This window comes from Selaginella moellendorffii, unplaced genomic scaffold (genome assembly GCF_000143415.4).
Source record: "Selaginella moellendorffii unplaced genomic scaffold, v1.0 SELMOscaffold_1, whole genome shotgun sequence".
NCBI classification, from domain to species: domain Eukaryota; kingdom Viridiplantae; phylum Streptophyta; class Lycopodiopsida; order Selaginellales; family Selaginellaceae; genus Selaginella; species Selaginella moellendorffii.
This window is the reverse complement of record NW_003314262.1, coordinates 4,775,879-4,788,402: the sequence shown is the minus strand read 5'-3', so window position 1 is coordinate 4,788,402 and position 12,524 is coordinate 4,775,879. Positions and strand designations below refer to the sequence as shown.

Genomic DNA, 12,524 nt, shown 5'->3' with positions numbered 1-12,524 from the left:
ATAGCAAGCAAGTCCAAACATATGTATGTCACATGGCATACAAGGTCAAGGACACTAAACTCTAACTATGAGAAAAAGCCAAAGAGCACAAACCAAAGTGCATGCCATGTGTCAATGTGGCACACATTGAAAACCATAAAACTCTATGAGATCAAACCAAAGGCCATGCCACGTGTTAAAATAAAACTCAGATGTATCCAAGGCCAGATAAATCCGAGGCCGGACATGTCCGGGGCACGACGTGTACGGGGCATTCATGAGGATGTCAAAGATTTCATACTTTCTCAAGATTGTTATTAATTTTATTGTTTACTATGATATTTAATTGCAGGAATGTCAATTTGATTATCATCATCAACCATTTGTTCCTCATCCAATAGCCCTAATCTTTGAGCAACCAACATATAAACAAAGTGCAATTTGAATGAAGATTAGAGCTATATATTGACAGCATCTTTCTGATGTTGAATGATGATGTTAAATCATGAACCACCACTACATATATTGTAGTAATACAAACCACTTTTGGAAATGATGTCTTCATGTCTGTGCTCACCCTCAAGATCATATAGTGGATGTAACACTTATGGTTTTAAAAAACAAGAATGTCAAGTCTAATTAAAGGTTGTTTGATTGGATTGCACATGTTTTTTTTCTCATTTTGGCTTCTGTCATGAATGTGCTTATGATTATTGAAAAATATTTATCAGCAAATCCTTTTGGATATTTTTTCTTACTGCTATGAGAGCAGGAGGTCAATATTGTTATTCTTATAATTTTTGTTCTCTCTCACTTCAAAAGATACGTGCCTCAAGATAGGCTAACATATCATTGTTCTTCAATTAGGTTGATGATACTGTCTACAAATTATGAAAAATAACAATAGAATATGTATAAATAATTCAGATAATTGTTATTTATTGCTGACGTTTATAAAAAAATATTTATGTTAAAAGAGCAAGCAATATAGATAATCATAATGGCAGGAGATCAGTATTGTTATTCTCACAATTGGTTTTTCTCTCCCTCTTCAAAAGATATGTGCCTCAAGATAGGCTGACATATCATCATTCTTAAATTATTAAATCGTTGATATTGTCTATAAATTATGAAAAATAACAATAGAATATGTTATTAATAGTTTAAATAATTATTATGGATTGCCTGAAGTTCAGAAAAAAATATTTATGATAAGAGAAAGCAATATAAATAATCAAAAGCACAAGATTTCACATCAGCCACACAGAGGAAACATATTGTATCCATTGGCGGTTGTAAGTATTCAAAATCCAGATTACAAGCTTCATGTTCACCAGGTTAAACAACTCATGTTTAGCTTTAGAAAGGAAAACATGAGCCTAGGAAAAGTTGACAAGAAAATTAAAATCTAAATTTAGAAGGTAACACTCATGAATGGCAACTAGTGCCAAGAGACTCTCGATATACACAGACTGCTTGCACTCCAAAACGTCCTAACAGTTTGCTGATAACTAAATAAAGCATCTAAGTTTAATAGTAATAAAAATGTACCCTATAGATTGAACGGTTGTGTATCAATATTATTTATATTTTTTATACGATTTTTTATTCAATAGAAATTTAGACATGTCATGGTTAGCAAGATTTTAAATTTGTCCACCACATTGGTGTAATCATTGGATATTTAGAAAACCTTTTTTGATTAGATTTATATAATACTAAGTTACAGTTACTTCGAAGGGATAAAAATGTGTTCATCATGCAATTTTTATATTTGCAGTATGTATTTGGAGACCAAATAACATTTTTATTTCCTGAGTAAAATACTAAATTTCCATCTAATTGTATTCTTAATTGACACTTACTATCACTTTCATATCCTTTCTTAGACCATTTCTCAATGTTATATACATAAAGTACTAATTTACAATTTATATGTAAATATAAAATTGCTTTATGATTTGGTGATACTAAAAATTGTGTTGATCTCAGGTAATAATATGGCATAATGCTTACTAATGTAGTAAGATAAATTCTACAAACACCTAAAGAATCTACTTGAGGAAATAGTAATTGGGGATTATGATTTTTGTAATTTGTAATAGTATATTGAATTGCATAATACTCAAGTACCATAGTAAAAAATGATGCACATAATCTTCTTATAGTATTACGATGGGAATTTAATAATGTTGTAAAATATCTTTTAACATTATCTCCATGATCATATTCAGGATTTTCTTGATCAGCTACACACAAAGGAAAAGATTTTCCTTTTGTACCATAAATCCACATCTCAGTAACAATATTTAAATGACCATGTATTTCATCTTGTAATGTAAATTCAAAATTCATACTTTGACCTTTTGGCAATTCATCAGAAGATGTATTATTAATCATTAATTCCATTGCATATATAATTAGTTTAGCACTTTCTTCTGACATTGCATTTTCTTCTCCATGATCTATTTGTGATTTAATAATACTAACATAATATAACACATGAACTAAGATAATTATATTCTTCATTTTTTAAAAGGTAATTAAAATTGAAATTTTAATTTACTTTTAAAGCTAAATATTAAATTTAAAATAAATATATTATTTATTTCTTAACTACTAAAATACAAAAATGATATTGGGAAAATCAGCTTGAGTTAATGACAAGTTAACAAATGTTTGAACTAGTCTTATGAAATTTAAAAAACAAATTAGTATTATATTTATGGTAAGATAATTCCAAAACCTAATACTTAGTATTGTTCATAAGCTTTTTTAAATTTATATTTATTATAAACAAATTATTTTATTTTTATAAATTTATTAATAATAAAATTTGTGTCATTTTGATTTTAGTATATTACTGTAATTTTGTAATAATGTGGCTTTTGATTTTTGGTAGTAATGATGGATATACCTAGAATATGCTTAGATATTCTAGTATATTCTTTTTTATAAACTTTAAATATGTTTAAATTTAATAAAATTTCTTAAACACCTTCATATGTCCTATAACCAGATTAAATTATAAATATATTTATAATTTATTAAAAAATTTAAACACCAAGTAAATTTAGGTGCATAATTTTAGTTTCCCATTGTTGTGTCTTTCAGGCTTGAAAGAAAAACTTCTCAACTCCTTGGACCCAAAGGTATGACAATATGAATACATTTTTTCTTCTCTTTTAAAGGAACAGAAGTTTGTGCATGGATTCAAAATAGATTACCATCCATATTGTCCTTGCCTATGGTGGAGGGCTTCTCTTTGGCTATGATATTAGGATCTCTAATAAGGCCTTTCCCCTTACACAAGAAAAGAAAAAGCTCTTTTTTTTATATAGTGTTTCCATTGTGACGATTTATATTGTGAGCTGAATCCATGATCCATTGTGGTCAAGGGTCAACTGAAAACTGGAAAACAAATGAGTGCTACCATGAAGATTGTGATATTGTGTAAGTATTTGTTCCACAACAGGAAAGAAGAAGCCAACCTGGAAGTCTAAGCTTCTCTCTACATATGTATCCTTCCTAGATAGAATTCAAAGTCACTTGAATTGAATTGAAATTTTCTTATCTTTTGTTCTAGATGTGGAAGTGAACCTTATGAAGCTTTTGGTTCCTTAAATTCCCTACAATGAAATCTTTTGAAAGGTAATGCTGAAGTAAATGAAAGCACTTCTATTTATTGTTCTTCTTTGAATTACTAATAGATTAATTAACACCAAGTTTTTCTGGAGGAGTTGTAAAAATTCTCTCAATTTTTTTCTTGGGCATAGTGGGCATAGGTTCTTAGTGATAACACTATCGATCAACTCATACTCTATAGCTTCCATATATAATGATCTCAGGGCTTTTCAACTTGCTCAAATTGGTTTCCCAATTAGGATGTAAGTTTGAGCACAATCTGAAGCTTTCTCAACAACTATTTCAAGCTTTAAAGATTGCACTTTGTGATATCCAGGACATCCATTAGAGTTGTAGAATGTTCTTTTGACAGTTGACAACTTGGATCACAAATTACTAAATCTATATAATCATTAAATTGTAGAATTGTGCCAAAAATAAACTAATATATTTTTAATTTATCATTATGGGAAGTATTTGATTATTTTACATGAAACTTCAAATTAAATATCTTCTTCTAACCCTTAAGTATATGATTATTTTTATTGTTATTTTGTTCATCTTATATATTATAGTTGCACACTTAACATTAAACACAAAGGAAGATTTTTGTAAAACCTTATATTCCAGGAAAAAATCCCCAGTGTTTGCTATCTTAATTGATTTCCTTGTTAGTATGTGAAAGCTAAGACAAAAAAAAGGAAGAGAGAAGGAAAATGTGGAAGAATCAAGTGGATCTCAGCGCCTTAGTACATTCTCAAAATTCCCTAAACCCTAGATTGATATTAGGGTTTATGAGGAGCTTGTTCCTTGTCCAGAAGCGATCTCTCATAATATCGCCGTCCAGCAGCACCAAGCTTCCCTTTGCGAATCCCCACCACGTCCGGGCTCTCCTCCCCATTCTCGACGCCGCCGCGGCGAATCCAGGTACCAATGTGGCCGCGCTGCTCGATCGGCGCTTCGATTTCCCGGGGCTCACCAGGGATACCTTCCGCGACGTCCTCGGCAGGGTCAAATGCGGCGCCCTGGCACAGAGATTCTTCGACTGGGCAGCGACCCGGCAGGGATTCGCCCACGACAGGTTCACATACAATGCCCTTCTTTCGGCATTGGTGCGCGGAGGGCGGCTGGACGATGCGCACGAATCGCTATCCCTCGCGAAGAAGAAGAAGGCGATCATGCTCGATGTGGCGTCCTACAACATTGTTGATCCGGGGGCTGTGCCTTGGCGGGGAGATTCTCGCGGGCTTACGAGCTTCTTAAAGAGATGGAGGCTCTTGGCATCAAGAAGAGCCAAGTCACCCACGGGATCCTCCTCAATGCTCTGTGCGAGAGAACGGAGGTTGGATCAAGCGCTAAGTTACTTCCACTCGGTGTCTCCAAGGTCGGACTTAGACGTGGTTTCTTACACGACTTTGATCATGGGATTGGCAGACTCGGGCAGGATCGATGTAGCTTGCGAACTCTTCGAGGAGATGAGCTCTTCCGGGAGCCAGTGCGTGGTGGCTTACACTGCCATCATCAACGCGCTCTTCAAAGCTCACAGACCCGATCAAGCAATTGCCTGCTTTGAGAGAATGGTGGCGAGGAAGTGTGACCCGGATCTAAGGACTTTCACGGTCGTCATCACGGGGCTTTGCAAGGCTGGGAAGCTGAACAGAGCTTGTGAGGTGTTTCAGGAGATGAATCGCAAGGGGTGGAAGCCAGACATTATTGTTTACACGAGCTTGGTGGATGGATTGTCTAAAGCGAGCATGATGGACGAGGCACGGAAGCTCCTCCAGGAGATCGTCTCTAGGGGGATGAAGCCGACGGAGGTGACTTACACTTCTTTCATCAGTGGTCTTTGCAAGAACGGCCGAGTGGAAGAAGCTGGAAAGCTTGTCCGTGAGATGGGAAAGATGTGTGCCGCAGAGGTGCTTCACTGTATCTTCGGGGGCTATGTTTTGGAAGGGAAGATCGAGGAGGCCTTGGCTTTGAAGGACGAGATGGTGAAGAAGGGAGTGACTCTGGATGTAAGGTGCTACACAAATCTCATCCATGGGCTGTTTTACGTGAGACGAAACGATGAAGCACAAGAGATGTTTGAAGCCATGGTCCAGCAAGGATATGTCCCGGATACTCGTACTTATGGCATGATCGTCAGCCACTTCTGCAAGCAAGGCAAGATGCAAGCAGCGTGCAAAGTCGTAGAGATCATGGACGCAGCGGGACTGGAAGCAAACTGCCACATCTACAACTCGCTCATGGATGGATTCCTGGGGGTGAACCGAGCGAGGGAGGCGATCAACGTTTACGACACGATGCTGCGCAAGATGGTGATGCCGAGCATCGTGACTTATAACATCCTCATGCTCGGGCTCTGCAAGCTGGGCCAGACTGCGGATGCTCGGCTGGTGCTCAGGGAGATGCGAGAGAGAGACGGGATCGTTCCGACAATCGTCTCGTATCGGACTTTGATCCACGGGCTTGGAAAGGCGGGACGTGCAGACGAGGCCATCGATGTCTTCACAGAGATGGTTGACAACGGCGTGGTTCCCGACTGTCCGAGCTGCACGAGCCTCATTCAAGCTTTGGCAATGGCGGACAGGATGGACGAGGCGACGCAGCTCCTTAGAGACATGCCGAGGATGGGAATCACTCCCGATGCTCTGGCTTACAATGCTCTGGTCAAGGTGCTGTGTGGTGGTGCCAAAGTTGGGCCTGCCTGGGACGTTCTTGTGGAGATGATGGACAACAGCTGCGTCCCAGATGGCTCGACGTTTAGAGCTATGAAGCTGGGATTCAAGGCTGATACAGCTTGATCCCTGATCGATTTCCAAAACTTGGTTGTAGCTAGACTAGGATCAATAACACTGTTATTTAAAGCACTCTCTCAATTTGTACTATACGCATTATGTGTATCTATACTAATCTATTATATTTATGCTTATAAAAAATATTAAATTTGATTGTATTTTACACTTTGAAGACTATATCTTTTAATAAACTCTTAAAGTGACCCTTCAAAAGAAAGAAAAAACGTCACCCTTCAAAAAAATTTGGGGTGAAAGTCACAGCTGGATCACATGGTTTATGAGAATCTGAAGCTTGTAGTACTCTCCAAAGTTGGTTGTTATCCATACATATGTTCAATACAACAATGGAATGGTTATCTTTCCACTCCAAAACTGAAGACCAGAGGGACTCAGACACTGCCGGCTTTTGACCGTGATTTTTAAAAAATTTATGGAAAATTTTCATCCACAATAACCATGATTTCACCACTTCAAATAGTGTTCAATGATATCTGGTGGCCAAAATTTTACCACCCCACTTTTCTTGTTGGAGTAATCTTTCTGGATTTTTTTGTTGGAATTGAGTTGGTCATTTTTCAGATTGCTATTACAATTTTTCACAGAAGGTGTGGACAAGGGCGGCCGAGGAGCTCACTCGCGTCGACAGGGTATCATGAGCTCCTAGAAGGACAAAGAAAAAAGAGTTTGGACACCACGTCTGATGAACTCACAGTACCTCGAGCATCTGGAGGACACCAGGCAATACATTCGTTGACTTCCATTCGATCCTGACCAGGCTGCTGCTCAAGCTATCGTGGATTTGTCTCAGCCTCGCTAAGCTAGCGTGATCTGGCCGATCCTCGTAATTGAAGTTGTCCAGGAGAAACAAGAAAAACTTCTCCACCTGTTATCCAGTGGTGGCGGTGCTGGCTAGAGCTTGACTCTCTAGTCGCGCGAGCCAAACGAGGGATTGCTCGTTGCGCCCGAGCTGAAGCAGCAGCCAGGAGTAGACTAGCTCCAGCAAGATCTTGGTCACGTCCAAGAGATCCAGTAAGTTAACTTGGGGTGTTCTGTCACGAGCTCGTAGATCCTGGATAACGGTTGGGTTCCTACTCTCCAAAAAAAGATAGAGATCCAACTCTCCAAAACTTACGTGTTAGACGTGCCAGTGTTTCCTCTTGATCCTCCCACTCAGTCGTCGCAGCATTTGCCATCAACTGGAAAGAAAAATCCGAATCAAACAAGTCTAGAAGGATACCAGAACACTCACCTCGTCCAGCTTGGACAAGACGTAGTTCCAGAAGCGAAGTGGCAAAACCCATCCCCTGCTCTCGAAGCCTACAAGAAAGATCAGCATGGTGATGCTCGAGAGGGAAAGAACGTACTCTACCCTATAATCTTTGCCCTTGCTTCTTGGCCATGATTGTGCAAGGAAAAGACGAGAGGAACTCACAGTTGAAGCGCCTCAAGGAACTTGTAGTGCTCCGTCCAGCTCTCGCGCGACTTTGTGATGGTGTATGGCTTGCGGATCTTCCTGGCGGCATTGCTCTCCTGCATTTGGCGCTGCTGCTGCGCGATCGACCATGAAAACCTGGAAATATTCCCTAATCGTGCAAAGAACTAACCAATCGTGCAGAGAGTTGTCAAGAAAGAAGCGCTGACCAAGCGGAGCATAGATTTTGGCCGAGAACGCACAGATTTCGACCGAGAATGCAATGCGCTTTCTAAAACCCTAGGAAACAGAGATGTCAGTGCCACATAGTTTGAACGTCAGCGCCTAGGTGGATGCATTTAGGGTTCTTCCTTCCCGCGATGCGTAAGCATCAAAATCGTTCTTCCTCGAGCCAGATCGTTTGTCTATCGTTCTTGCAGAGAGTGGTCTACTCTTTAGTTTTGGAAACAACAGCACCGATCAACTCCATTGCGAAACCACCAATGATATCCCACGATCATTTAAAAGGCAAAGTATAGGAAGGAATTGTAGCTCACAATTTTTGACAATTTTTTTCCAAGAATGACCACAAATCCCACAAAATTTATGATTCAGTCAATTCAATTATTTTTACCCACTTTAAAAATTACAATGTTTGAAATTGGTAGATACACTTTCTAGCTAAAATCACCAAAATTAGTTAATCTTTTACAGCCATACGGGCTCTTATATACTTTTTATCCTTCAGCACTAATGTTTTGATGATCAGGTATGAACTTTTAGACTCTTAATCAAGAATGCGGCATAACTCTAATCCGGTGCATTGGAAAATCTGAAAAGGTATGGTGAAGACTTTAAATTTTACTATAAATGGGCAAATTACTATAATATATTGAATTATTTTGGTGTCCCAAAATGTGGTAGTGTAGACTCTCAGTAACAGTTCATTTCCCATCTCTCACTACATGTCATCATACCACACTCATAGCCTTGCAAAGTGTTACATAGGATGTTATCTAATACTATGTAGAGAAAACTTTGTGTTAGCAAATTAATTTTCTAGGGTGCCATATTTCCCCTCTTGATATAATTATTATCACTAAATCATATATTCATTAATTTGGGAGAATCTACAGTCTCAAAATAAGATTTTATTTGAGAATATTCATAAAAATAATATTAATTACAATAATAAAATAGATTTGTTTTTGGGTTTATAATTTTTAGCTGTATACCTATCTTTGCCATCTCAAAAAATCATTTGCTTATGTTTTTCAGTAATGGGAAGCCACAATTATGAATAGTGTTTTTTACGAATGTTTCTAAGTCTTTGCAAAAATCTTCACTGTTTTTATATAGCATTCTTTTGTAAAGATGTTTTATATTCTGAAAAATAAATGAATTTGTAAATATATATACAATATACCATTTATCACTTTTTCTATAAATACTCTTTTGAAGGTTATATTTTAAATTTTCATGTAAAATATCTTTTGCATCCTTATCCTCAATTAACATTCACATAATAAAAATTTGAAATTTTTCAAGGGCTTTATCTTCTTTAGGAATTTCATATGATAGTGGATATAAAGAATAAAGTCTTTTATTTGTAACTCATTGATATAAAGTATTATCAATAAGTATCCTTTGATGTTCATTATATCTCCATATTTTATCCTCTATTTGAATTAAATAATTTTCATCTTTTATAAAAATCTCCTTCATATTGTCCCATGTTACAACCTTTCCTATATTTTTTGTATAAGTTTTATCATATATCACTGTAAATAAGTTTGAAGTATTTGATGCATAAGTAAAATAATTTAGTAATGGTAATAAATCTTGTTCAAAAGTGCAAGACTAAACTCCAAGTTGTAAAAAATCTTTTTTAAATGATCCAAGCCATTTTAGAAATGGGATAGTATATGACCTTATTGCCAAATACTGATTATAATATTTAATTACCATTTTGTAATTTTTCATTTCAACTTCATTAATCTCTTCTACTAATAATCCATTAATTTCAAGTTGTGAAGTTTATAAATACATGTACGTATATACAGGTATTACCATAGCTAGGTAATACACTAATTATAGTACTATAGCATATGACCATCCATTTGGAATTGAATTTTGTCCATCCATTTTTTTAAGGTCTAAACCCCAATTAATATACTTATTTCTATATCCCAATCACTCACATTAGTGGAAGTGAGGGGCATTACAATTTGTCTTTGGAGGGTGAAATTTTTTAGTAACGCTTTGCACTAATGTTTGGGATTGTGTTTTTTGTTATATTTCTTCATTCTCTTTTAAATTTGATCTATATTAGCTTTTTGTAAGATCTAAAATTCTAGCTATTGTTATGTTTAAATCTACTCTTTTTTTAATTTTCATTGCATTCTCTTCTTCTACCATGCCACACCATTATCGATCAAGGAGTATATAATTTAAGGTTGCCAATGTTACTCTATTTTAGTGTTGTGAGATGTGATCATGTTGATGTTGCACTCATCTTTGGTGTGTTGCTATCTTCAACTTCTATGGGATGTGATTACACGACTTGTCCTATTCTTGGTATTTTGCCATTTCTCATTTATGTGGAGCATGATTGTGACATTAATTGGTGAGTTACAAATGATGTAGTTCAGTTCTTAGAGAATGTTCAAGGATTGAGTTTATGGGAAGACAATGTTTATGAACTCGAATAGATTCTAAATTGTGATGAAGAGCTTGATTATTATGGAGATAACTTTAGAGATGAAGTGGAGATTTCGCTGGGTAGATGTTAATCCTTTAATTTGTCATTTGATTCTTTTTTCTTTACCTTCTACTTTTTCCCAACCTTTTCTTATTTTTTCATCTAAGCCACCATTTTATATTCTTAGTATTTCTCCTCATTTGCAGTGTTTTCTTCTCCTAGCACATTGATTATTTATGACTCTAATAATTCTCATTCTCAATCTAATGTTGAGTTGAGTGTTTTATGTCCTCCTTATACTAATCCAGATGTTAAGTATGTGCATGAAGTTGAGAATTTTGCTTTCGTTTCATTAATAAGGTCTTTGATCAATTCTAGTATTGAATATTTAAGTAACTTTGGCCAGAGTTTCAAGTTGAATGCATATTCTCACTTGTGAGTGTCGTTAAGAGCTTTTGCTTTATTGTTATTGTTAAGGAGTTTATATATTCCCTTGAGAGTGTGGACATTATTATTAATTTCCCTATCTCAAGTGTTGAATTGTGTATTGAAGAGGTGGAGCGGTGTGAATTTTTTACTTATATTATAATGGCCGAAGTATTTTATGATAGAAAGTCCTTTATTTTTTAAGTTTTGAGCATATGTGTATCTTTTGATTTTCCTATTTCTGAATTGCCAACTATTGTAAATTCCTTTTTTGATGCTTCTTTATCCACCTTTTCTTCCATAATTTTTTTTCCTTCATTTTTCTCATTTTTTCCTTTTTATTTTGACACTTCAAACTTTTTTTTCTTCGAAGGGGGTAAAAGGGACAAATGGGAGTTTGGTCTTGACAATAGAGTGAGGATAAGCAAATACAATAGTGGAATGAGGACAAATGATATGGATTATGAAATAAGGACAAGCACAATAAGTCTGAATAGAGCTAGTGCTTCAAAAAAAAAATTCCTTTAAGAAGGGGGTAAGGAGGATATAAAAGATAAATAGAGTGAGTTTAACCTCTTATGTGTAGTGTTAGGTGAGAATGATAATTGTTTTACTTATTGTCCTAAGTCTGAGTTAATGGTGGTCTTAGAGGATTATCAGCTGGCAAATTTAAACGTGGGAGGTATCAGTTGTTGTAATGGCATTTCATGAATTACAATGGTTCTTCAAGTTTTTTTCTTTGGTTCAAAGTTATGGTTTCAAGGTTGGTTTAAGCATTTAGCAACTATATATGAAGTTGTAACTAGTTCATTGGGATTCCATAGTTGATCGATACTTATACTATAACTCTAAGTTTTGTTTCAATCATGGTTATCAACAACTTTGTTAGTGGTTTTGTGCAAGCTGATTCTTTTGGTAGTTTGTAATCACCCAACAAAAGCTCCAAATGTTCCACTTGATTTATTGTATTTATTTTGGTCATTTTTCAAATACCTAATTTGCAGTAAAGTTAGGTTTATGATTTGTATTACAACCTCCTATAATAATTATAAGAATTTTTTACTTTTATCATGTACTCTCTTTTGTCATTTTTCACCTCATTTGTAGTAGACTTAGGCTCATGATCTGTATTTAAAATGTATTATAACCTCCCATAAAAATTATAAAAATTACTTACCTATATCATGTACTCTCTTTTGTCATTTTTTAAATATCTTATTTACTGTAGAGGTAGGCTTATGATCTATATTGAAAATGTATTATAACCTCCCATAATAGTTATAAAAAGTACTTACCTCTCTTTCTTTTCTCCTCAACTTGCTATTTAGCTGAGAATTTAAAATTGCCACCTTTGAGCCTAGAGATATCAACCTCTATTTGCTTTCTACCTGAGATGAAGTTGCTCACTCTTCTTCTAATTTCCACTTTTATGGAGCTGCCTTTGAAATGAGAGGACAAAGGTCAAATTTCTTAAGCATCTTAACATTTTTTTTGCAAGTTTTCCTCCAAATTTGATATGACCTTAATACCTTGATAACCCGAGAGCATTACAACTTATAGATGCATGGCACCCATACTCCAAGAC

General features: G+C 35.7%; 1 protein-coding gene across 1 annotated transcript; it reads left to right on the top strand.

Moving 5' to 3' along the window:
- The first annotated feature begins 4,968 nt into the window (after nucleotides 1-4,968).
- LOC9663200 (pentatricopeptide repeat-containing protein At1g62910) lies at nucleotides 4,969-6,476 on the top strand. The gene is made up of 2 exons (XM_002962139.2): nucleotides 4,969-4,987; nucleotides 5,038-6,476. The coding sequence occupies exon 2, from the start codon at nucleotides 5,079-5,081 to the stop codon at nucleotides 6,405-6,407; it is 1,329 nt and encodes a 442-aa protein (XP_002962185.1). The 5' UTR covers nucleotides 4,969-4,987; nucleotides 5,038-5,078; the 3' UTR covers nucleotides 6,408-6,476.
- The last annotated feature ends 6,048 nt before the right edge of the window (nucleotides 6,477-12,524 follow it).

Coding starts and splice junctions, on each gene's coding strand:
- LOC9663200 (XM_002962139.2), top strand. CDS start 5,079: ATGAGCTCTTCCGGGAGCCAGTGCGTGGTGGCTTACACTGCCATCATC.